This window comes from Akebia trifoliata, chromosome 11 (assembly GCF_017979445.1).
Source record: "Akebia trifoliata isolate Shusen 1 chromosome 11, ASM1797944v1, whole genome shotgun sequence".
In the NCBI taxonomy this organism is placed as follows: Eukaryota; Viridiplantae; Streptophyta; class Magnoliopsida; order Ranunculales; family Lardizabalaceae; genus Akebia; species Akebia trifoliata.
The window spans coordinates 4,493,437-4,520,236 of record NC_141385.1 but is presented as its reverse complement, the minus strand read 5'-3'; the positions used below and the strand labels follow the sequence as shown (position 1 = coordinate 4,520,236).

Sequence of the window (26,800 nt, the reverse complement as noted above, 5' to 3'; positions counted from 1 at the left end):
ATTCCAAGAATAACTCAATCCATGTAACAAGTCATTGCTCATGGATCGGAAGGTGGAGCGGTTTAATTATCATAGGTAACCAAGAGACATTAATGAAAATTCAAATTTTATTGAGATTGCCTAACTTATATTCAGATTCTTCACAGAGCATAGTCGTTCTTGAACTTATCTAAGTAATAGCTATCAAAGTTTGAATCAGAAATATAAGTAGATCATCTAATCAAAGTAGAATTTCTAGAATAGTAAACATGGAAGCAAAATAAGGAATTAAAACTACATTAGAGGGATAAACTTGCTTCAACATCCTTGATCTCTCTAAAGAGGATCTAGCCGATCATCGCAAGGATCATATTGCAACAATAATAAAAGTAAGAAGATGATAGATGGAGAAGAGAATGTAGAATAGTGTTGCAACTTAATTCCTTCCTTGATGATTTTCCAAAAGAGTTACAATTAAGCTAATGGATTACTCTTGATGTTCTCACTCCTCTCAAAAGCTCACCAAAAGGAAAAATTACATAGAATTAAAAGAATAAACTAAAGAAAATTATAGAAGAAAAGAGCCTAAGAGGGACCCAAGAGGGGACCCCTTCTTTGAAATCAACCCTCAAATTTATAATGTTCGTATTCGGGTAATCGGGGTGATTTGGCGGATAATTCGATTCGAATGGCCCAATCAGTTACAACCACCGAAGCTTCTGTAAAAATCTCGAGGATAAATTCCTCGAAATGACCGCGGCGCGGTCTTGGCTAGCCGCGGCGCGGTGACGTGGCGCCCAAAATCCTCGAGATTTTGCCGGATGCTTCCTTTTTGCTCGTATGTTGTAACAGTAATTGTTATTTCTTTTGTTGATTTCCGAATGTGCCCTTTTCACCTGAAATTAGTAATAAACTATTGTTAGCCACATTAATTTGGGATTTAATAAAATTTATTATTATTTTAAGGGAACTAGTATTTATACGATGGTAATCTCGGTGAAATTACGGTCCCAAAATGATATTATTGGGATCTTATCATGTCGCCCTTGTAGGGCGTAGGCCCTTGGGTGCAAAACCCCGAAGTCCTCGAGGTAGGTCCCCGAGTGGGACGAAGTCTTCAATCGAGCTGTTTTGAAAATCGGTGATGATGGTCATAGTTGAGCCGATGTGAAATTCGGTGACCATTGCATGCATTTAAATATATGAAAACACCTATGCTATTACTTATTTATCTTTAATTTATATGTGAAAAAACAAAATGTTCAGATCTCGTAAATAAACGTTGTCAAAGTTCAACGTAACATAAGAGTCCTCATGGCATAAAATAGTACCTTCTGCACCTTTTTCCTCATCCAATTAGTGACACATCGGCGAGGCCGCGACACATTCAATATAGTATGCCTTAATGTGTCTTGTCTCCCATCACAAGACTTGTTGTGCCTACCTTTAGGAATGTGACAACCCACCTTGGTTGCACAATGCCTTGTGCATTGTCGATCTCAGATGACATCTTCTACAAATTTTGTCTCTGATACCACTTGTCACTAGGACTTCTAGCTTTTCAGCACGTTTTACGCCTGTGTGGGACTCAATCTATCACCCTCTCAAATGATTGAGTAAACCTTCCCACAAAATGAATTAGGAGATTCTCAGAGTCACTAAAACACTAAAGAGCTCAAAGGAACACAAGAGCATACTTGATAGTTTTTTAATGAAATTGAATTGAATACAAGTTTTTAGATACTTACAAATATACAAAATTCCCCTACTTATAGGCTTGAGGGGAAACATTGTACAAACTCTAGAACATTTAATACAACTCCATACCATTAACAAAACCTAAACATCTTCAAAATATTCTATATGCATTCCAACAATTGCATTAGCATTATAGAAATAAGAACTTTTTAGATTTGGAAGCATTGGCCTACCATTCATAACTGATTTCTTGATCAAAGCAAGTTCCATCCTCTCTCTCCAATCAAATTGAGTCTTCAATTCGGCAGTGGATATCAATTTCTATGCAGACTCTTGTCATAAGAAAAGAGAGATCTACGAGCAATGAAATCATCCATGTGGAGAGGACACCCAATCATGTTCAAACAATTTGAAGACCAAAATTGTAATGGGAGTTGTGTCAATCCAATTCAGATAGGAATAGATTCACCATTTCTCATATTGGCTTCACATCAATGGACCATCTTTGAAGAATCAATGGTTTATCCTAACTGTTATAGGTTTCTTTTATTTTTTTATTTTTTATTTTTACTTGTAAACAGGGGTTGATGGGTCCCCTCCCTTTATTTAAATCTTAATCACGAAAATAGTTACAAGAGAGATCATCGAGTACAATGTTCATAAGTTCTTGAGAATTGAATAGGAAAAATCCATTTTCCAAGGACCTGATATCCAGTTCCATGTGCCCTTTTAACTTCCACGTCCTCATCATTTCATTCTTCAAACCGTGGAATTATGCCTCTTTCCTAACAGATTTCCTACCAATGAGTTCTTCCATCTTTTCGTTGCACATTCCACAAGATTGCCATGGACTTTTATCAATGGTTTATCTCATCTCTGGAACTACAGAAAGATCCATGGGGATTGATCCCCTTTGAAAAGATTTTTCCAAATCAGACTAGGTTTCCCGGCAATAGATTCCACCATGGCTGATTTCTAGAGCTCTTTGGGAATCAAATAACACCACGCAGATCATTGTAGATATTTCTTTGTTGGCAAAGTGAAATTTATCAAAGCATATTTCTGGTATTCTTCCTTCCCAAACGTTTTCTCTAGATAGGATTCAATCTATTGTGATTTGCCTATTGTAATTGTTAAAGCCCATAGGCTTAACTCATCCTTGAAAACTGGCTTGCAAGGAGAGGATTGCCCCCGCTTTATACATTGCCCATCCCAATAATACCCAGGTTATGTGGGACTATTCTAACAGTAATCTCTTCATCCTCGATTTGTGTCCAAAATCCACCATGCATTTGTAACACGTTATGAATTGTTAGGAGTATAAATCCAAATTATAGACAACTTTTTCTTTTTATGGAAATGTTGGGGGATAGGGGATCGATCCTGTCCATTAAATAAAAGTGGGGATACAGCAGTGTGTAATTACATGATAAATGGTCTATAAAATTGAAGATAAATTTAAGGATTTGTTGAAGCCTAGAAGTGTATTTCCATGACAATTCTATTTGTTTCTTATTTCCTATGATCCTCTCAATTTAATAATATAATTAATTTGGGCATCAAATATATACTAGTTAAAATTTGTCATAGTGTACTTAATCACCTTAAGAAAACTCCAATGAATTCTAATGAATCAAATACCAAAATCAATGCTATCGATTGATCCAATCGGACGACTCACCTGAAACTACAATGCACACAGTACTATCACATACTACCTTAGTTTCCAAATTAAGCAAAACGGCTAACACTTTAATTATACGGTCTAAATACAATTAATCTTCTTAAAAACCAACTGCTCACAGTCAGGTAATTATGGCTATGAATCACAAAAGAGAATACAATAAATGACCCAAGAAAAACTCACAAACCTACTTGGATAAAATAGTAATCCTCCATCCTACCTGAAGGAAATTATATAGCTTAGGCCTTGGTGTCTGCCTCTGTGAGAGAGAGAGAGAGAGAAATGGAGGGAGCAAGCAAAAATCAGGTTTATGAAGAGTACGAAAGCGTAGATTGTGCTGCATGTATTTGTCCTGATAAAGCCCATCGCAGAATCAATAAAAAAAGGGGATGGTGGAAACAAAGGTGACGACAAACCAAAGCCAGTCAAACTGAAAAAGAATGTCCCTCTAAAAGTCATTCCAGTTATTTTGGCACTCGAGGCTGTTCCCCTGATCAACAAGTCTTCTGCTGGGAAAGACATGGGTGCTGGATTGAAGAAACCAAAGGAAGAAAGTTCGGACAGCAAAGAAGTGATCAACGAGTCTTCTGCTGAGAAAGACGTAGGTTCTGGATTGAAGAAACAAAAGGAAGAAAGTTCGGACGGCAAAGAAATGATCGATGAGTCTTCTGCTGGGAAAGACGTGGGTTCTGGATCGAAGAAACTAAAGGAAGGAAGTTCGAACGGTGGAGAAGTGATCCACTAAAACATCGACAAGGGTCCGAGTTTCTTTCTAGGAAATTATGACAGTATTGCTGATCTATGTCGTCAATAATGTTTTAGCTCTAATTTGAAGTTTTTTGTTTGTTTGTTTTTCCCCTTTTAAAAAATAAAATAATGGTAGTAATATAGTAGAGAAATAAGTCCCTTGTTTTAAATCATGCTGGTTGTGGTGAATGGTGAAGGTGTCTTTGGGTGAATCAGGGTGATGCCTTTGGCATACTATGCAGCACACCCTAATAGCTAGAATAGAACTTAATCAAACAAGTTCTATTATTATGTGTGACTGTGATTGCTTGTGAGTTGGACCACAAATATATCATGGTATCAGAGCGGACCTTTCTCTCCTCCACATCACCCAGCTCATATCTTCATGTGCTTTGGCCTAGTCTAACCCACACATGTGGGGGCATGTGAGTTTAGTCCCACACTGAACACTTATTGTAAGCTCTTGGGCCTCTCCACTTATTGCTAATTGGTTTTGTGTTAGACCTCAAATTTTTCATTATTTTTTTAGGTAAATGGTTGTTAACATAGTATCAAAGTGCTAGGTTCATATAGGTCAAGGGTTCGAGTCTCCTTGAAAGAATTTTTCACCCTTATGTATGAAGGGGAGTGTTGAATATCATGTTACCCGCCTTCGCTCTTAGGTGTCACATGCTCAAATATCGTGCCTCAGTTTGAGCCATGACCATCTCATATTCATAGTTGCGCCTTTCCCCATCAAATCGGTCTTTTGTGCTAAATGGTTGTTAACAGTGGGGTTGTTACCACAAATTTGTGAGCACAAGCTATTTGATGAAAAGCCTGTAAACAATTTAATCTTTAAAGAGACTATTGATCGTAAATCTGGGACAACATTGCAAGGATGGGGATTTACGAAGCCTAAAATCAAACATAATGTTGGAACTTGATCCTTTTAAAGCACTAGACATGAAATCTTTTGGAAGATCAAAGGTAGAATTGGAAATATGATGTGATATCATTGTGTTAGGAGTGATGTTTCTGACTTGTTCGATCAAATCCTCATTAGATGTCATCTAGTGGAAATCGCACCAGACACGGGTTAAAAGAAGCCACGAGCATGACAGGATTGATGGCAAGATTGAAACCGGCCATGGCTCTGATACCATGAAAGATTTCCTATTAAACATGTCAACCAATGAGTTTGAATAAAGTGGATAACCCAGATCTTTAGATCTCAGGTTTCAACTCTTATTATTAAATAAAAACTTTGTACATGTATTTATGTAACCACCCTAACTACAATATCAAATTGATTCAGTACGACTAAATACACCTTAATGCATTGCATCATAACTAATTCCAAGATCTTATCCTAACTACACTAAGATAATGATTTGTTGCTTCTTGAAGCATCTTAATATAGTATAACATAATCAAATACTCTAACTATAAGGTTTCCTTGGAGTTGTCAAAACTCCGAGAGAGTTTTTAAAATAAAAGTGCAACTTAGATATGCTAGGTAAATCTCTTTTTTAAGTTTAGTGGGACTTGCGGGTCTTCAATTTCAAAAACATAGGATGTATCTCTAATATTTATCAAATGTAGGGGTTTATCACAAAAAAAATTCAAAAAGTTTAGTGGGGGCTATAGCCCCCAATGGTCCTTACTTGGCTACACCCTTGTCGATATCTATTGAAATCCATCCTTATTCAAGAGGAATCACAGTACCAAGTTCTTCTTAATTTCCAAGGTTAGAACAAAATCTTTCAAATGCACAATCCTTCGATAGGGCTTAAAACGGGTCAAGTTTGGCCCGGATATGAGTATATCCATATCCATTTTTGAATTTTTTTTTTTTCAGATCCTGCTAGCTAAAACCATAAACAAACCATTTTGCTTTCACTAAACCTATATCCAGATCTGACCCAACCGAAATAATTGATTATGATCAAATGATTTCAAACCATTCAAGATTATTTCAAGGGAAATTTCTAAAATTACATCAAAATATGACTTGAACTCAAGATCTCTTTTTTTGGGTGGAAGGCCTTGGCCATTATAACCACCACTTGGTAGTTGAAGAAAAATACCTTGAAAAATATAAAAATATACAAAGTAATATATCTTTCGGATATAGGGATGAATTTGTATCCAACCCGAATCCAACTTGGGTTAAGGGACATAAATCCATATCTGACCCATTTTTCAATTCAGATATACTTGAAGGAACTAAACCCACTAAATTCGGATTCAGATCACTCGGATTTTGGCTAAAATCTGACCCATTTTAAACCCTATCCTTCTAAAAGAGAATCTCGAACATTAAGAGTATATTTGAGTACCGATGAAAAAGGGTTGGGATTTCTAATTTTCATGGAAAATCGCATTTTCCATATGTTTCCTTTGTTTGTTCCATAGCAAATGGTTTCCACTCTCAACTGAAAGTCAAACCAAAAAGTCGGTCCTCTCATTTTCCCTTTTTTTTTTTTTTTTTTTTTTAACCTAAGCCTCCCATTTTCCATTCTACAAAAGTAAAGACTTCTTGACACTAAGGGGTGATTCCCAGTACAAATTTGTTACTTTTTTATGAATAAGCATTGAGGTATATTGGCCCTCACACTTTCTTAGAACTTCTTTCCAAATTACATATTTTAACTCTTCCAATAATAAATTGAAGAATCACATAAATGTTATCATCTTCTACCCATCCAACCACATTAGAGCAACTCAATGCAGTACCCTTCCCTCTACCAATCTGTTCCTAGCTGCCATTATGTGTAGTGGAGGCTGAAAATTATGTCTCCAATGCAAGACTCATTTCTCAAAAAAAATTGAGTCTGGGCAGTTTCGATACCAAAAATCAGTACTCCTCTCAACATACCCATTATTTGGAGGGAAAATAATTCTAACCGTTACCTAGGGTAGGTTGTCGAACGTTGGTGTAGGAAGAGTATGTTTCCGACTGCTGGCATTAATTTCTCTTTAAATTAAAATCCTAGAAACAAAATCTTCATTTTGATAGAAGCTCCATTGAGCTCCAACGTATAACCTATTGGATTCCATGGATTCGGATTCTCAGATTTCTCTCTCTCTCTCTCTCTCTCAGTCATTACGTGAAAACTGAAAAATTCGACAGAAAAAATTGACAAGCCAAGGCCTAAGAATTTTATAAACTAAATTTTAATAGTCTAGGACCGTCGAAATTCTTGATGTTCCCAAATTTGACAGCTTAAAGCTGTCGAATTTCTCCTACCCTTCATTAATTTAATAGTTTCAACCCGTCGAAAAAAAAATTTTGACAATGAAAAATTCGATGCCAATTCGACCCCTTAGTCCGTTGAATTTTATGAAATTTGACAACCTAGGGCCATCAAATTTGGACTTTTTTCACATTCTCTCTCTCTCTCTCTTATAGAAGCATATAGCCCAAGCTAATTGTCATGTGGTTTGCTTCATTTTATGGCTGGGTGGCGTGGATTTGTGTGTTTTAATTAATCTTAGTCGTCGTTTTTCTTTCTTACTTTGAAAGTAGCTGCTTCAGCATAATTTACTCGAAAATTCGATATTCATTTTTATTTCTCATCAAACAAATATTAAGTTATCAATGCAAATCCTAAAGAATAATTACGACAAGGGATCTACTTTTGATCAGGAATTGTTTATTCACCTAAGTCAGTGTAAAAAGGACCTTAAGTTAGTCCAATCGTTGGCCTAATCAGAAAAGATCTGTCCAACACCCTGTCCTTTAACAATATGTAAGTAAATCTAGAAAAATTATTTTAATATGGTACCAATTTCCAGTGGAAGTTATCTTAAAAAAATATTTCAGGGAAAATATAAAAATACTGAGTTATTTGGAAAATTTTAGAGAAATTTGAGGTTGAACTTGGTCTGAACTGTACATGACAGTAGCAGATCTTTTCACAACAGTTCTCTTTGAAAATCTTTAAAAAAATATATATTAAACTGAAGTATACTCCAGCACATGAAGAAGAAGTATATATACTTGTATCAACTGTTTGCCATGATCACACCAATAAGCATTGTTTTTGTCTTAATGATTGAACTTCAGGGTTGTGCAGTAATCTTAGAGTTTGGGTTATTTGCAAGAGAAATTGTGTTTTTCTGATAAAGGTTTTTTTTTTCTCTTTTTGAGAGGAGGGTTGATTTTGGTAGATGTTATGTGATTGTTGATGGGTCTTTGTTTATTAATACTTTAATGTCTTATTCCTATGATTCTACCTTCTAATGCTCAAATTCATGATGGAAGGTTTTCCTTTTTCATTCTCCGCTTTAATTAGAATGAATGGTACTTGATGTTGAAAAACATGTCTAGTTCAAAAGGAAAACTTGTATAACAATTAAACATTGTCTATTGTCATAAATCTATTATTAGTAGTATTTATTTATTCTTGTCTTTATATTTTCTTAATTATTTGTAGGAAGCCATTAATAGAATGATTGCAAATGACCCTTCTAGTAAATATAATGTTCTAGACCATGACCCCATGGATGTGGTATGTGCATTATTTTGATCCGGATATTTTGTAATTATGATATAATGTCGTGTAGTAGGTATTGATATTAATAAATATGATATAATTTCATTAGCAGGAATTGATATTATACACTTTTTGTACATTTTTGTAGTCCTGATAGTCAGGATATTGTCTAAGGAATAGGTATAGGTGTTTCCAAGACTGTCGTGCATGCTTCAATTCTTTACAAGCAAACCTTAGCATATGAGACGATAATCCTTCATAATAGAGTAGATAAGTTGGCAGAAGAGGTAGGAAAGATGAATGAGACTTTACAACAACCTAATTTTTCTACTAGGACACCAATGCGATCTTCTACCAATATTGGCAATTATTCACAAGTAAGACATTGGCATTTTAACATTGGATCATAAATCTTTGTGTTTTGACAATAATATTGTAGTTTTTAAAAGAAAATTAGATAATAGAAAATAACTTCTTCAAACTCGACTCTTCCTAAGCTAGAGTTTGTTAATGAGAAACTACAAATTGACTTGATTAAGATTGTTTGACATCCCACAAATTTTTTCATGATTGGGTGCTTTTAGACCTAAGGAATTCCAATCAATATCATATACACTTTTTCAGCAATCTAGTTTTATATGGATTTTCAAATATGGGCATGCACTCATCCTTCACTTAGGCTTCTTCAGAACTGTAGATAAGACTAGCACCGAACCTTTAATTAGCGGTTCCACTAATTATAAGTGAAGTGAAGTGAAGTTGCAGAAGCTACTTTTTAAGAAACAATTTTAAACATTGGAATGTGGTGCTTTAAATAGTGTCATTTGATTTCTTTGAGTTCTTGGCACAAAGGATAATTAATTCTTTGAGCTTTATTATTTTAGTAATAAACCTAGACTTCAACTAAAACTATTTGGATTAAAACCAAATGTAATTTGTTTTGGGTTTACTTATTTTGTTAGATTTCGATTTTTTATCTAATGCAATTTTTCATTTTCCTCACAGGTGAAAAATATTAAAAACAATAAACAACAGTTGTCGTTAAAAAATTCACAAAAAAAAAAAAAAAGACAAATAATGATCGTCATTTATAAGCTGTTGATTAAATTTAAATTTGACATAAAAAATGACAGTCTCAACCCGTCGTTTCTTGCGATAAAGAAAAACCGTTGTTTTTAACAACACTTTGTTGACAAATGATAACTGTCATTCAGAAAAAATGACATCGTTTTTATAATTGCCCTTATGACGACTATGTCCATCGTTTTATGTAAAATATGACGTAGTGTAGAAGTCTATAACCCAAGCTTAGGAAACATAGGCTTTTTTTTTTTTTAAGTAAACTGTGTTTTGATAAAAGTGTATAGGGAGGGAGGGAGGGAGGGAGGGAGGGAGGGAGGGGGGGCAGAGAGATGAATGGTAGTCCTTTTCTTGGTGCATTTAATGGGAGATCTATAATGTGGCAAGATCTGAGTTATGGGAGTGGGGTTTTGACCATCCTCTCTAACTGTATACAATCTAGCTCACCTACAATACCAAAAAAGATTAATTTTTTCTTCATGTTCAAACAAGCCCTTTTTTCTTTTTTTTTCGAAGCCACGTCCAATCAAGCCTAGCATATGTTTGTGGACCCTCCAAGGTCCAATTTACCCTCGACTCAACCAGTTGCATGTAGAACTTTCAGAGAGGGCAGGGTTTTGTGACCGTGGAAAAAATTGTGATACCCACGATAAGCAAAAGAAAAAAAATTAAAAATGAAAAATAAAGGCTAGCATATGTTTATTTCCTCAAAATCCATCACAGATCTCAATTATGATTGTCCCCATACCATCAAGTTTAGAAAGTTATATTGTTTTCTATTAGATCAATTTCACCATAAGTTGATCAATAAATGATGAACCATTCCCTATTGAGACACATGATAGATGAAACAATAACTAAGAACCCACCCATGTCCCTCAATAATCCTATAATTGATCATGTTGTCTCTACACTATTTGGACTCTCCTCTTCCTTGCTTGTCGAGTCAAAAGATTCTTCCTTCTCATCCTTTACACGTATGATGGTCCCTCTCCATGTGTCCATTTAAAAGATAGCAGTAACACTTTATTAGATTATTTACTTTTTTACACACATTAATTTTACTTTGAAACCCTATCTATATATTTTCATCTTGGCTCCAATTGAACGAAGATAGAGAGAACTATTTACATCACAAGGATTGAGCTCATAATTTAGGAATAATACACCTTTGGCAACTTGGGCCCATAGAAAAGAGGCCCAATACAGTTCCAACACATGGAGGCTGGCCTATGCTAACTCCACCTCATCTGAGTTCATATGTTCCTCTTGGCAAATCTCATTATATCGGCTCCTAACCAAGTCATTTTCTATGTTGCACGCAGCCCAATGTATTTAATCTCTAATAAAAATGTGCCAAGTAGATATTGTATTTTACTATACAAATGGGTGACCTTTCTGGATCGTGACTCATACAATAAACTGAAGAAGCATGATAACAATTGTTCTAAAAAATTCGTGAGAATCAAGACTGGACAAATTTGAGACTCAAACTAGAAGATTTGAAGTAGGCCTGGACAAACAACATATCAAACCACATGTGTAATTTCAATTGAATCGGTTGATCGTTACATGAGTCATGATAGGATTTTTATAGAGAAACCCAAAATATAGTAAGGATACTTAGCTAGGAAGAATTAAATATTTATTATTTAGAAAAACTTAAATATTACCAGATCATGAGATACAATCTTCCCATTTAATGGAATAAATCAAAAGTGACTCGGTATATCTCATCTACATTTATCCAATACTGTTCTATAATCTAATACAATGAAGAGTTGGAATAAAGACATCTATTGCCATTGTCATTATTACTCCTTGATAGAGACCATGGTTCTAAATCTCGTCTAACTCCGAAACAACTCGTCCAATACGTCTTAGTATCGTCCACCAACGAGATGTATAGACAAGTCAAATATATCAGAGGAGATTTAAAATCACAATTCATTTTTCTTATTATTGAATGAGACGACTCAAACGTATCAAAAAATTCGTTTGAAACAACAACTCGGTCCCGTTCATGAACGAGACGAGATGTCAAAACGAGTTTTAAAACCATGCCAAAGACCTTCACCAAGATCCTATTACTTCAGCTTAATTTCTTTTCCTCTAGTTTGGTTTTTGAAAAGAATTTTATAAACATCTCCGTGTACAAATTTTGGAGTTTTTGCTATTAGTTCAGTTTGATTTCTCTCCCTCCATTTCTCCTTTTTCTACTTTTGAGAAGAAACAAAGATATGTATCATTATTACTTCCCAAGCAAAAAAAGAAAAACACACATAAGGTACAACAACAAGACATAAAACACACTCCCATGCCTCCACTGACAACTCAACCTTTCATACATCCCAAGACAACCCCACAAACCACATCTTTTGCTCCTCAAAATAATTTAAACATCATAAATAAACAAATAAAAAGAGAAAATTAGAAGAAAAAAAAAAAAAACATGCTGACCCTAGACTAGGAGTTAAAGAATTTTCCCACCACCCAATCATCACTGATATCAAATGCCACGTGTACTTTCCTTATCCTCCAGCCTGGTAGGGCCAACTGCACATGTAAAGATGGGTGGGGGGAGGATGGATATCACTTTATGTACAAGTTAGTATACTTCATAATATCAGTAGAGAATCTGCTCCTTGTCCGTACAGCCTTGGGTATTAGTGGATGTGTTGCCCATCTTATTGAGATTTTGTTGGTGATAAACTTGCCTTAATCTCTCTACTTCCTTCTTCAATGCTTCTTGGTGAGCTGCATGTATGCAAAACATGATGCCTTAATTAGGTTATAACCCTTAATAAACATATTGGCTTATGCAAGAAAAGCCCTCCTCCCCGTTTTTTCATTTTTTTTCTAAACATTTTTCCTACTTTAAACCACATTACTTTTAAAAACATTTTTCTCAAGGATATGTACAAATTTCTTATCCAACTTGGAATTTACCAAATAAGATTAATATTTAACTCCTCGAGTCATACGTTATATTTATTGATCTTTGATAGAAAACAAAAACTTAAATATAATTGAATCATTCTAAATTTCAAAATATTCATAAAATTTAATGTATGTTAATTTGAATGGTCCAAGTTGACTAGAGTCAAATTGAGTCGAACTTAGATTTAAAAGGTTTTATGAAGAGTCGTGATGATCTGACTTACCCACGTGACATACTCAATCAACATCCCTGACGTGACATGTTCAGGAACCATAGACCTGCACTCCTTGGATACACAATTCCCTCAGGATACACTTTTTATGGAATAGTGTAGTTGTGTATCCCGAGGCTTACAGATCTACAATCCCTAAACATGTCACGTCAAAGGTGTAAATTGAGTATGCCACGTGGGTAAGTCAGATTATCACGATTCTTTTATCAATTAAGGAAGTTGTTGCAAGAATATATTAACAAATCAATCTAAAAACTATCACAACAGATATAGGTTTTCAAGATTTTACAATTCTAGATACAAAGTAAATGAACCCAGTAAGAATTATCGATCATATTCGGTAGAATACATATGCACATACCATCTTTGAAAATCTTATCTTGAGCAAGCGCAGCAATTCTCTGCTTAAGAGCACTGTTGTCAAAGTTAAGAGCCAAACGTTGATGATCTAAAAATGCAACTCTTGGTGACAATGCCGATACTTCAGACTTTATTTTATGTTAATAAGAAGTCAAACAAGTACATATAAGACTCGAAACAACAATAATTTGCGAAATCACTAAAGAAAATATAATTTTCAATCAATTTTATACCTGTAATGTGGTTACACTCCGTTCGAGCTCAGATATATATTGTAGCTTCCTTACTCTGGACCTCTGAGCGGATTGTCGGTTTGCCAAGATCCTATTTCAAAATGGAACAATAATTAAGTACTAATAATGCGTAATTCAATCTCAATTTCGATGAACTATTACCTCTTGACAAGCTTCGGATCCTAATACAAGATCAAATGATAATTAAGTACTAACAAAGCACAATTCAATCTAAATTTCGATGAATTTTTACCTCTTTACCCTCTTGGGATCGATAATTGGGTCGCCACCAGCTGTACAAGGTGGAGGGAGGTCGGCCTTACATGAGCTCTGTACCTCCCCTGATTCATTTTTCAGCTGATGATCCGACAGTGTTGTCTTTTCTTCATTAATGCTATTGTGATCCGACGGTGTAGAGGGATCATCCGAGAACATAGACATGAGTTGCTCGTCATCCATCCGATCAAATCGGTTGTTACTACGTCTTAATTGGGCCAAAGAGCTCTGACCTTCTTGGACCATAGGAGCTTCAAGGAAGGTGATTGAATCGCTGGCTGATCTTCGATGTGCATTGCGCTTCGCCGAGGAGAAATCAAGGAATTCATCAACCCATGAAGCTTGTTGGGTGATATTTGGTGTCAAATTCCCCATTGAAGGTATCCTCTGGTGAGGAAAATTAGACCAATTTGGATTCATGTTTGGGATTTTGGGAGGTAATTGGCCCATTCTATCTATCCAAATAACAGAATATGAAGTGATATAAAGAGAATTAGATAAACCAAACAACAAGGTCAAAAAAAAAACTTATTCTCTCAAACCCATAAATTTTATAAGGATTTTGGGAGTTAATTTAGCCATTCTATTTGTTAAAATAACAAAATGTGAAGATATACATACAAAGAGAATTAAATAAACCTAACAAATCTTATACTCTCAAACTCAGAAGATCTTAATTTCAGGATCAAGGGAGGTATAATTGAGTTTCTATCTATCCAAATAAGACAATGTGAAATACAAAGAGAGATGGATAGAAAGAGAATTAAATAAACCAAACAACCAAACAACAACTCTAACAATCTTATACTCTCAAACACAAGAAATGTTTAAAAGTAATGAGAGCCCCAACATCTCTCTCTCTCTCTCTCTCGCACACAGAGTGAGAGAGAGGCCCAGATGTTTTTGGAGAGAGGGTCACATGAGAAAATGGTACAGCTAGCAACAGCTGGAGGTGGGTTGGGTCTCAACGGTTTCACTGGAAAGTCGCAGTAGTTTAATAACTGGCGGAATCAGTGGCCACGTGCCGACCTGACCGTCTTCTGGAGGGAGCTTATAATAATCTAATAAGTAACTTACTTGAATATTTTTCTATATAATTCAACTATATACTAAATTTATATCTGAATGATTTTAAACCGTTTGATCGATAAAACGGTCACCACTAGATCTTTTGATTGATTTTTTAACTTTTAAGAAAGCCCATTTTTTAAGGGATTTTATCAAATGGGATTTTGAACGTACATAGTCAAACTACATTTTTCTTAAGATGAATCTTGTTTCATTTATGAGTCGTGTTGGGGTGACACAAGATTTACTGTGATTCTCACAAATCTGACATGAACATGCATATATAATTGTAGATGATTTTTACTCATATCGCGAGGAAATACATCTATGATTATGTGCACATCTCACATCAAACTTGTGAGAGTCGCAGTAAATAGCCTATGTCATTCCAACATTTTCCTTCATTTATTCATGACTAATGTTGAATGCATGCGCTAAATCATATACGGTTTGTACGCAGTTGATGTGGCAATGGTACAGAACTGTAGATCTTTTTCCTTGTATATCCCGAAGAAAAAAATCTATGAATTTGTGCTCTTGTCATGTCAACCGTGTACAAACCACGTCTCATTTGCACATGCATTCTGTTTAATATAAGGGAAAATATTAAGATATTTGAATTAGTGGAAGAGAGTTTTATAACAATTATCATGGTCCTTGATTTCTTTTATATGTAGAAATAAAGATACTTCAATTGAGATGGTAAGAGTGGGCATCACGACACTTGTGATACCAAAATATGTAACTTTAGACAATATTGAATAGAAAAACGTAATTAGTTCGAATGGGCCCAAATTTTTATAACAAAACTTTGATGATGATTATCACACAAGAGTTGATCTCCATATTGATTTGTACATGTCATGTAGACCATTCGATTAATCCATAGTGTATATATAATCTCTTTTGATTGTATTAGAGATACATGGAAGATAACCCTTTATATAATGGGAGGTGTAGGTTCGTGGGATTTGTGGGATGAGCTGTGAAAGAAAGAGGGTTAGATCGAATCATGTCCACCCATGTGAACTCTTTGCATGCCCCCACCATTCTTTGCTTTGTCCCCAAATCATAGCCACATGGGGGTATAGCAGACTATGTAGCTTTCTTTCCTTCCTTTATTGCTTGGTACCTTCAATCATCTCAAATTAAAGAAGACTTTGTGTTATTTATTAATGGATGATTTAGGGGACACTAAGAATGATTAGAGAAAAGGAGCAAAACGTCGTATAAAAAAGTTCAATTAAAAACTTCTTTTAATAGTATTTGTTACCTAACATATGAAGTTAGTTTATGACGTGTAACATCAACATGGAGAAAATAGATCCTGTGCACATGGGTGAATCTCCATTGTGTATTTCTGCACAAGGGAAAAATCTTGAGAGCTGCTATTGGCACCCTAACTTTTGCTTATTACATCCCAATTAAAAATAAAAAACATAGTTGTTTAGAATAGGGTGAAGTTACACACTCATTTTAATTCTCAAAACATGAATTCTTCTTTTTTCTAACCTACGAACTCATGAGTTCGTCACTTTTAATATCTACGAATTTGAGGATATACCAGTGAATTCATTGATTATAAAAGTGATGAATTCACTTGAAATACATGCTTTCAGAATTAAAATGTATATTATACTAAAACAAAAATTAGGACATAAGTGGTGCACATTTTGGGAAAATTCCTTAAAGAATAAGTAAGGGTGAATATCTAATTTCTTAAATTATTTATAACACCCCAATTAAATATTATTGTCCCTCAAATTTTACTTATTGCACACCATTATGTTTACCACACCAATTAGTGATATAGACATCCATTAGACCCAAGCCTAGGTCTCTTCTCCACCGCTTCATGGTTGACCAAAAACCCCTTCAGCTTCTCTCCAAAAATGGTTCAGCATTCAAGAGTTACCTTAAGAATTTTTACCCTTTTATTCAAGCTTGAGATCTTATCCTGTTCAACCTTCAAACTTCAAGAACCAATAGGGATTTTGAAGAAAATATTGATTTTTCAATTTTAGAAAAGATGGACTACTTTTGGGTTTTTGAAGAAGTAAAAGATCTATTCATCTCCATCTCTATCTGCATCTGATTTATTTCTTTGAGAGGAAGAACAAGAGGGAAGAAGATGTTATTGAGTTTAATCCTACATGGGACGTTCATTGTTTTGTCTCTCTCCTTATAAGCTCATAGCCTCTCCACTTATTGTCAATTAATTGGTTTTGAGTTGGACCCCCAAACTAATCATGGTATACTAGGGCGTGTTGAGTTTAGTCCCACATCAGACACTCATTGCTTGGTCTCTCGCCTTATAAGCTCTTGGGCTTCTCCATTCATTACCAAATGGTTTTGAATAAACTTATCATATGTTTCTAGTTGCAATGAAGATGACGATATGAATGGAGTGTTGTGACGAAAATATACAAAACATTAACCATACCCCCATCCAAATGAGTTAAGCTAACTAAAGGGACTTTTCCCAAAATGTGCACAACTAATGTTCAAATTCCGATTTCGGTACACTGTACATTTTAATCCCCAAAACATGCATTTGAGTGAACTCATCACTTTTATAATCAATGAATTCGTTAGTATATCTACAAATAATTCGTAGCTTATAAAAATGATGAATACAAGTTTTGGGAATTAAAATGAACAGTGTTCTAAACTCAGAATTTTGTAATTTTCAGCACACAAAATGGAGGTTCACCCCCAACTTAAATGGTGTGTTATAAGTAAAGGTTGGGGTGCCAACAACAACTCTCTTATATATAAAGAGAATTTATGTTGCCACACCAAGTTTTATAATAATTCAAGACAATATTTGTTACAACACCAATTTTTTCTTAGAAGAGATTTTTCTGGCAGACCCTGTCTGTTGTATTTTTATTTTTAAAAAAAATTCCCTTATTTTATCAAGTATTTGTTTTGGTATCAAGGTTAAGGGAGATTTTATTTAGAGCCGTGCTGGAGTGACCTCAGCAGGGGACACTTTGATATGGTGGTGCGTGCATGTCCATAAATACATTTTTCTTGTATCTCGAAGAAAACACATCTATCTATGTGAGAATAAAAACACTTTAAATAATCAGATACATGGGATCATTCAATCAGGTGTAACATGGAAAACATGGAAATAGGAGAAGAAGGTATTCATCTATATCTTCACCAAGAGATCAATGGTGTCGTGGAGGTCAACGAAGATCGTGTAGTATGTCTTCTCGGTTGGGTGGACTGAATCCCAAAAAACATACTTGGATGCATCAGGACAAACCAACGACTTGTGATTGCATAAGTATCCTGCTTCAAGTAGCCCCGAACCACAGCATCCACTCCTCCCTTCATCAAAACCTGTGGTGACCAAAAAAAAATGTACTATTTGCTTGAACTCTTGTTTTAAAAGTACATTTGTATGTGTTTATCTCCTTATTAGACTAATGTACATAGAAGCTTGACAACCATCAAGAAATTCAACAAAATCATGTTTTATAATTGATTGACTTTTGGCTGGACTTGAACCCACGACCTCCAAGTTGCTTTGCAGTACGTCAGACCAACGGAGCTATGGGTCTAACACAAGGCATACCTGGGCTTGGACTGACTTTATAGGCACTATGCCACTATATGTTGGGTCTGAACTCTAAATACAAAATGGGTCGTGATTTGCCTTTTTTCCAAGCAAAAAGAGCCAAGATTGTTTAGCCAGGTTACAGACCGAAATCTTTTGGCTCAAACCCAACCCATTAACAGTAAGTATTCTCATATTACGAGCTTGACGCGTCTTATTATCCAATTCGGCAAAATGTAATTAGTTTATGAGACTCACCGAACTTGTTTGGGCTTTGGATTATATCCATCAGGGGTTGGTATATGTCAGCGTAAACAATTTGACCCTCATTTTTTGCTAAGCTCTTCTGCAAGGATCCCAACTCGTCCTTGAGATTTTGATTGAACTCTTGCGCCACCATTAAATAGGTATCTACACAGTCTCGTTGCAAAATACCATTCTGTGAATGTAAGGTGATGACAATCGGTAAGCAACCTATCGGTGGAAGCCCAACAATTCCAATTCTTCGAGCTCCAAGGTCCCACAAATCCTGTGATTGTATATGGGAATTTAGTTTGATGGGTGGAGAAAAAAAAATTTAGAACTAGTATTGCAATATTGGAAAGTATTCTTATAACGGGCTTGTTACCAACCCATGGGCCTGCAAATATAGCCAACAATACCAAATATTCAAGTCAATGGTTAGATATCATTAATGTCCAATGCTTCACTAAGAAGTTAGCATCCTCTAATATTTCATTTTTAATAATATATATAATTATTTTATTTTTTTGTTGAAAAAAATTAAGGGTATTTTGATATTTATATAAGGACATTTTGTAAATATGAAATTTTTTATTAATACTTCTGTAAAAGTTTTTATAGCATTTCAAAAGACTTTTTTCAATAAAAGACGAATATTTAATATCTAAATTTCCTTGAAATGCATATATTATCTTGTCTTTAATTACAATAACTAAATGTTTTTTGGTGTCTGTATGATAAATATTTTATAAAAAGTAATGATACTTTTAAGAATCTGCCATTGAGATTTTTGGATTTTATCAATACTTTTACAGTAATCAAAATATCTACTTTTAAACTAAAAATAAGATAATAAAATGCATTCCATGGGCAATTTTGAAAAGGAGTCATGATAATATGACACCCCCCTCTGAACACATACCCCCATCAGAGAATTGTGGATCATTTGCCTTGGGATACAGAAGAAAAAGATTTATGGTTATATGTATCCTAAGGCAATTGATCTACTATTCTATGATGGGGGCATACGGGGCGTGTGTCAAAGGGGGAGATGGGTGTTAGAAAATCATTACTCTTTAAAATGTCAAAGTTGGAAGAACAATGCCAATGTCGGCAAGAGATCTTGGAGAACCTTAAATTTGTTGACCAAGTCGTAGAGGGAGGATGCTCGCTAATTCCCAAATATGTCCCACATGTTTCTTTAGATTTTGAGTGTGCAATAGAATAACTGCAACCCTATATTCTTTGAAATTTTTTATCATTCAAGCCTCAATGGGTTACATAGGACATAAATATGCCACAATTTACATCGATATACAATTAAAATCTTTTGTTTTTTTTATGATGATAATGATTTTCATTTTGTACCTTTTTAGGCCTCAAAATGTGGAGTATAATTGAGTCCTAACATACATTAGAGTAACTTTTGAGGTACCCTGGGTTTGGTGAGAATTAGAGACACTCAGGATTCAAACTTATGACAAACTCTTTAACTTTGGTCCGAGTGTCCATTTGCCCATAAAATAGGTGCATTTTGGGTATTACAAGAAGCTCTATACAATATCAAGCTTGAAAAAAAATGAAAGAATGGAAATTTTAAATTATCTATGTGGATGTTTGATCATCGATCTTAGCAGTCTAAAGTTTTCCTTTTTTGAGTTGATGGTCAATAAATCTTTCCGAAATACTAAAAATACATATATAATAATGGTGAATTGAATACTCAGATCAAACATTAAAGTACAATTAGATTATCAAACTCCAATTCCAATAAGAGTTTAATGTTTGATTCGTGTCTGTCTTGCCATTGTTATATATGAATCTTAATATTTTAGAAAAATCTATCAATTTTCGAGTTCGAAACATATAAAAATTAAAATCATCGAGGTCGATACTTGAATCATCAACCTCGAAATTTTCAATTGTTTTTTCATATTTTTCGAGCTCAACACTAGAGAGATCCACTTGAAATATATTTTATGTAAGTTTATATTTCACCATTATTATATATGTATTTTGAGTCTTTTGAAAAGTTCTACCAAGAGTTTGAACTTGAAAATCAAAATTGTTGACATCGACAATTTAATTGTTGATAATTCAACTTCAATCTCAACGATTTTGATATTTTTATCTTTTCAAGATCAAAATTGGACAGATCTTCCCAAAGTTACAAAAATGTATATACTATATTGATGAAATAGATATTCAAATAAAAATGTTCGACTAAATCTTCACATTTTGAGTATATCATTCAACGTTTGTTATTTATTGTCCCAAATTGATAAAATATATCAAAAATTATATCTATATGTTTGAAATTATAAATACATCATTCTCCATTCCTTGTACACCATCAAAATCGTTGAAATGGGTCCTTATCCCAATTGAAGTGAAACATTTATATATGTTAAATGTTTGGATTGAGAGAAGTAGAGTGAAGAGAAACTTATTAAGAGAAGAGAAGGAAAGAGTAGTGAAGAAAAACTCACTTTCTCTCCATCATGTTTAGATTGACAAAAGGGAATTTGGGATAATTTTAAAATTTTAAAATATCTTTAAAAAAAGATCTAGGGTAATGTTGAAAGTATAAAATATTTTAAAGGGATTTTTCTTTCATTTCTATCTTTTCTCCACTTATACAAAGAAAGAAAATTCACCTTTTTTTTTCTCTCCTCTCCTCTTTTAATTCTTTTCTCTTCTCTCCCCACATAACAATCCAAACAAGAGAAATACAGAGAAACTCATTTATTTTCTCTTCTCTTCTCTCCTCTCATCTCTATTTCTCTCAATCCGAACATAACCTGAAAGATTAGAGAAAATGGTACTGTGGGTATTTTAAAAGTACGGAGAATTTAGAAAGAAGTCCCTTTGCAGGGTGCATTAAGTAATTTTATCTTTAAAATATTTATAATTTGATGTAATTAAACCTTGGGGACGAGAAAAGAATGGTTCTCTCTGGGCTCTGACCTCTGTGCACCATATTCAATTTCATTAAAGAGGGTGTCGTAAAAAAGAGTTGATGCGAAGTTGATGCGACAGGATCAACTCTCTTTTAGTAATAGGTATAATGATTAACTACCACAACATATATACAATAAAAGCTACATCTCTTGAGTCAGTATCATGCACATGGTGCCACGTATGAAAAAAATTCACTGTGTCTGGTCAGTTAATCCAAACCACTTATGGACTGACATCAAGATGTGTGTTTGGCACATTGTACATATTTATAGGTGGGTTGTCAACGGGTCTGGTCCGGTTTAGGTCAGGGTTGATTTGGGACCAATTCGAATGGAATCGGAACCAACCCAATAGGGGTGTGGATTGAACCAAAATAAATTTGATATACAAAATCTAAATAAACTTTATATATTCATACAAACTATATAATATAATCCATATAATTTCCAATTTTTCATCAAGTTGGATTCCTATCAGACCAGGACATGGTAGATCTAGAATAAATCCGATATCTTATTAGATTAGAGTCTTATTGGAATCTAAATCCTTAATCTATCCAAAGTTATCGGAACAGATTAGGGGCCTGATTGGACCCATTGACAGCCCTATTTACAAGTGTAGACATGGTAATGACTTGTCCCAGCTAGTATCCTAGAGTGCAATATTAAACTTATTACCAAACACAGCCTAGCTAGTTAAATATCTCATGCAAGTAAGAACCAAACCTGCAGGGACTCGAGGGTATTTTGGATCACGAATTGTTGATAATCTAGGAGGTTATATCTCTTCCGTTGGATTGGAGGACCAAAGTAATTGACCACGAAGTCGTTTGTTCCAGAACTAATCACAAATGCTGCTTTACTAATGTGATCTTCCATTCTCTCCTTCCCCATTACCAGTTCTAATTTTTTCTTGTACTCTTTGAAGTATTCGATCTGTGTCTCCATTGAAATCGCCCCCTAAATGATTAAATCAAGTAGAAAAAAATTTAGTAAACGACATGTCCACCTAGTCTCAAATCACCTCTATGCTTTATTATATTAAACTTGTTAAATATTCAAAAATAATTTTTAATATTTTAAATAATAATACTTTTTTTTTTTTTGAGTAATGATACAATGGCATGCTAGAACTTACATAATGATGACGCGGTTGGTGTGGCATGTGCATAGAACCATGGATCTTTTTCCTTGCATATCTTGAAGAAAAAGATCTATGATTCTGTGCACATGCCAAATCTATCACATCAATTTATCGTGATTTTTTTATTTTTCAAAAAAGAAACATTAAATATGACCATTAAACTTTTAATGTACCAATGAATTTTGGAACAACTCGGTTGAATTATTGATGATGTGATCAAATGAGCTTTAGGGCTAAATCACATGGAAATCCAATCTAGTATATCATATGTGAAGGTGTCAGTTAGCTTAGTTTGTAAATTCTATGGGAGATGATATATAATAGATCCGCACCAAAAAAGTGTTTTACCCCATTTATTTAGAGAGATTCTATTGCCAAACTGCTAACAGCACCTCAATTCATATGCATATCACCAGAACTAATGCACATCTTAGGTGTTGCTAGTAAAAGTTGGCATCGCAATATAAGCTCTCTTTATCTTTTTAATTTTATAAACATATTAAATAGAAAAACTTTTTATTTGTTTCATTTTGACACAAATATTAAATACAACATTTCAATAAAATATTTAATCCAATCACCAAGAAAATTCAAGTGCTTGTGTTCATGCTATGGTTGTTGTTGCTTGTCAAGCTGCATATTTAAACATCATTGCACCTTGTTTTTGTTTATCTTATAATATGAATCATATTTCATCATTATAAATAACTAGAGTTCGCATGTGTTTACGACACAAGCAACTTCTCCGGAGTTAAGAGGTAAAAGTTAAAAAATAAAATAAAATTGAAATGTTATTATTAAAAAAATTGAGATTAAGAAATAAATGATGAAAAATAATAAGAGGAATTAAAAGGATAAAAGAGAAAATATAATAAATTTAAAAAAAGTAAAGAGTAAAGATAATAAAGTAGACCCCACAAAAATTATAGATCGATGAGATATTTATCATCTTACAAAATTATAGCATCCCAATCCTATTTAAAAAAAAAAAAGTGAATGAGAAATGATAAAGCCCCAATAAACATTGAGGAAGTGAAGGAGATAAGTGTCATCAACGTCAATTATGCAATACTTTTCCCTTTTTATAATTCGTGAGGGAATTCTTTTACTTTCCTAGGAAAATTCAATTAATTCTAACAGATTTGATGTGATACATAATTTTAGTAATTGGGATGCAATAATTAAAAAATTAGATTCACTATAGTGAAATGTTATATGTTGAGTTGATATCAGCCAATGAGGTGATTCATGAAAAATACAAAATCCCAACCATTAAAACAACAAAAAAAAAATTAAAAAAAAAAATAAATAATAATAATAAAAATAAAAGATATGATATGTATCCCTAGGATAAATTAAACAGTTGAATACGTTTTAATTGACATGATTTTCTGTGTTTTCATATGAGTCAACTATCCCATGCCTTATTTATTATTATTGATTTTAGACTACTAAATGATAAGGGATATTCAATCTCTAAGAGATGGATGGATAGCTCAAATCAAGAGAGAGAGAGACACTCATTTGTGCCGTAAGTGGGTCAGATCCCGAACCAGAGGAGGCGAAACTGACACCAGTCAGGAGATCTTCAAAGCTAAGCGTATCGTCCAAGTACGGCGGCACGTACTCTTTCACACCCATGTACGAAGCTGCACTCCACAGTCCACACATCACAAATCAACCAAAACCAATCATAAAATCCGTGTTCGAACCGTTCCGGTTCATTTTACATGCAAATTAATGATAGAGAGATCACGCTTACCAATAAAGTCCGTTACAAGCTTTCCATTCGTAAACCGTCCGGTCGGCACATGGTCTGGTAGATCCTTCCCATATGGAGGAAAATTGGCCTTAACAATGGCTTCAGGTATGTTGTTATTGTTACCCGGGTCGACGGTTGAGTCGCCAAAAATCAAAATAGCCGAAACCGAACGACTTGGACTGGTTTGGCTCATTATCGTTTGAGCTTTAACTCTAGGGGAAGGGAGAGACACTACAACCATGAGGAGGAGAAGTAAGGTGAGGGTGTTTGGGCAGAAAGAACCCATAATGGCTATAATTAAGAGGAAAAGAGGAATGCAAGTTGGATGAATTGGAAGACTTCTATGACTCTTATAGGATTTTGAGCTGTCCATGTAGTGGGGCCATGTATTAAAGGGCTACATTTTGATGGAAGTAAGTTAGGCCATTCTTTGGATTCAGATATCTAAGTGTCTACCTTACTTTACTGGTTGGTTCCATTGGTTGGTGAGCCAACTCTTCTCACTTATATAAAACTAACTAAAGAGTAGGGCTCTCAATGGATCGGATTGAACATGAAATCTGATCCACTATGAATCGGTCACTTAGGATTTCGGTTTTGTTAAAGATTTTATTTGATAACTTATCATATCATTCTATATCAACCATGACCCATTGAGATAATACATACAAAACATAAATAAATTATGGTGACTTACCATTTCGTGAGTTGAATTTGAAGAATTTACGATTTCGGCTCATTGTTCATTTTAATTATCAAAATGTGAATAGTAACAAATTTGGATGTTTTGAAGTAACAATTTTGCAGGTTTGAAGTAACTAATTCGTTACCATTCACATTTTAATAGTAAAAATGAAAATCCTAAATTCATCAAAACTTGATCACTTTTTAGTAAATATCCCAATAAATTACATTATAAAAGTTGAAAACTCAAATTCGTGGTATGCAATTTTTTTTCTAACTCAAACTATTCTTTTCCTAAATTGAAAATAAACAAAGGAGAAAACTAAAGAAGACAACCAAAAAATTCCACGCGACCCAACTTGAAGGAAGGTAGGATTTTTGTTTCTAACTATATAATTAAGGCCTTATAATTTTATCATTTACTAATTCAATTTATAATATAAAAAATTATTATTTTTAAATCTTATTAGGCATTTATGATATAGAGTCCTGATAATATGACTCGCCAGGTGGCACACTCGATCGACTCCCTGATGTGAATAAGTTTGGGAATCGTAGATCTGTACATGACTCTCTCAGGATACATTTTTTTATGGGAAGATGCAATCATGTATCCCTAGGCGTACAGATTTAAGACTCATGAACTAATCACGTTAGAAAGGCGATTGAGTATGTCACTTGGCGAGTTATATATATATATATTATCACGGTTCTATAATTTAAGATTTGACTTGCTTGTATCCATCAATTCAAACTTGAATCGATAGGATCCGACCCAAAATCCAGTTATTTAAAAAGTGCGTGCCATTATTCATCTGGTTGAGTGATTATGGAACAAGTACCCTTGACCAATGACAAAACAAATGGATCCTGTCCCTCCATATTTTCTTTTATGATACTGACTGAAGAACGTGCAAAAAAAGAATCTCTTTATCTCAAAATGTCGATAGTAATGCGTAGTGATATATGGTACACATGTCGCTCAATGCTCTAATGCATTTTCCTTTTTTAAACTAGCTTCAAACGGATGATTTATTATTTATAAACCGTAAAAACACTTTCTTTACTAATTTTGTAAAATTTTATTTTAAATCTCACTAAGGGTCGTTTTGCCCAGATGATTTATATACGGTAAAAACACATTAGCATACCAACACCACAGCCCTAAAGATTTCAAAAAATCAACTCATTGTTGGGCTTAATCTAAGGTTTTGAAAGCGGATCACTACCGATCCCTCAAATTTAAAATAGAAATTCAATGGTGAAAATAACTTTATATTAAAAAAAGTTTCGCCAAAGTTCATAGAATTTTTTTTCCTCTACAATCCTATGGTTAGGGCTGGCAATGGATTGGATCAGTATCGGATCAATAATAAATCGACACCGATCTGAATTTTTTAATCCATAATCTAGATCGGATCATTGAAAATTTTAACCAAATCCGAACCGATTAAAATTGAAGCTTTCATGACAGAAGAAATCGAAGCTTTCATGGCAGAAGAAATCGAAGGCGAATAACTCACAAATATACTATGGAGTTTCAACTTTTATGGAGTCTTGTTGGCAATCAACTTTTTCACACCAGAAATCGAAGTAATTGCATATAAAAATACTGCAAATAGATTGAAAAGGGGCATCCTTGAATATTTGAGACACT

At 34.1% G+C, this 26,800-nt stretch overlaps 2 protein-coding genes across 2 annotated transcripts; both read right to left on the bottom strand.

Annotated features, from left to right (window-relative positions):
• Positions 1–11,898: 11,898 nt before the first annotated feature.
• On the bottom strand, positions 11,899–14,684 carry LOC147390474 (basic leucine zipper 34-like). Its single transcript, XM_086417142.1, has 4 exons — positions 13,689–14,684; positions 13,436–13,526; positions 13,204–13,330; positions 11,899–12,426 (listed from the first exon to the last, which is right to left on the bottom strand). The coding sequence occupies exons 1-4, from the start codon at positions 14,159–14,161 to the stop codon at positions 12,296–12,298; spliced, it is 822 nt and encodes a 273-aa protein (XP_086273268.1). The 5' UTR covers positions 14,162–14,684; the 3' UTR covers positions 11,899–12,295.
• A 3,214-nt stretch (positions 14,685–17,898) lies between these two features.
• LOC147390473 (GDSL-like Lipase/Acylhydrolase superfamily protein) lies at positions 17,899–24,693 on the bottom strand. The gene is made up of 5 exons (XM_086460028.1): positions 24,460–24,693; positions 24,216–24,346; positions 22,280–22,513; positions 18,609–18,879; positions 17,899–18,133 (listed from the first exon to the last, which is right to left on the bottom strand). Exons 1-5 carry the CDS (start codon positions 24,650–24,652, stop codon positions 17,940–17,942), a joined length of 1,023 nt encoding a protein of 340 aa, XP_086316154.1. The 5' UTR covers positions 24,653–24,693; the 3' UTR covers positions 17,899–17,939.
• Positions 24,694–26,800: the final 2,107 nt, after the last annotated feature.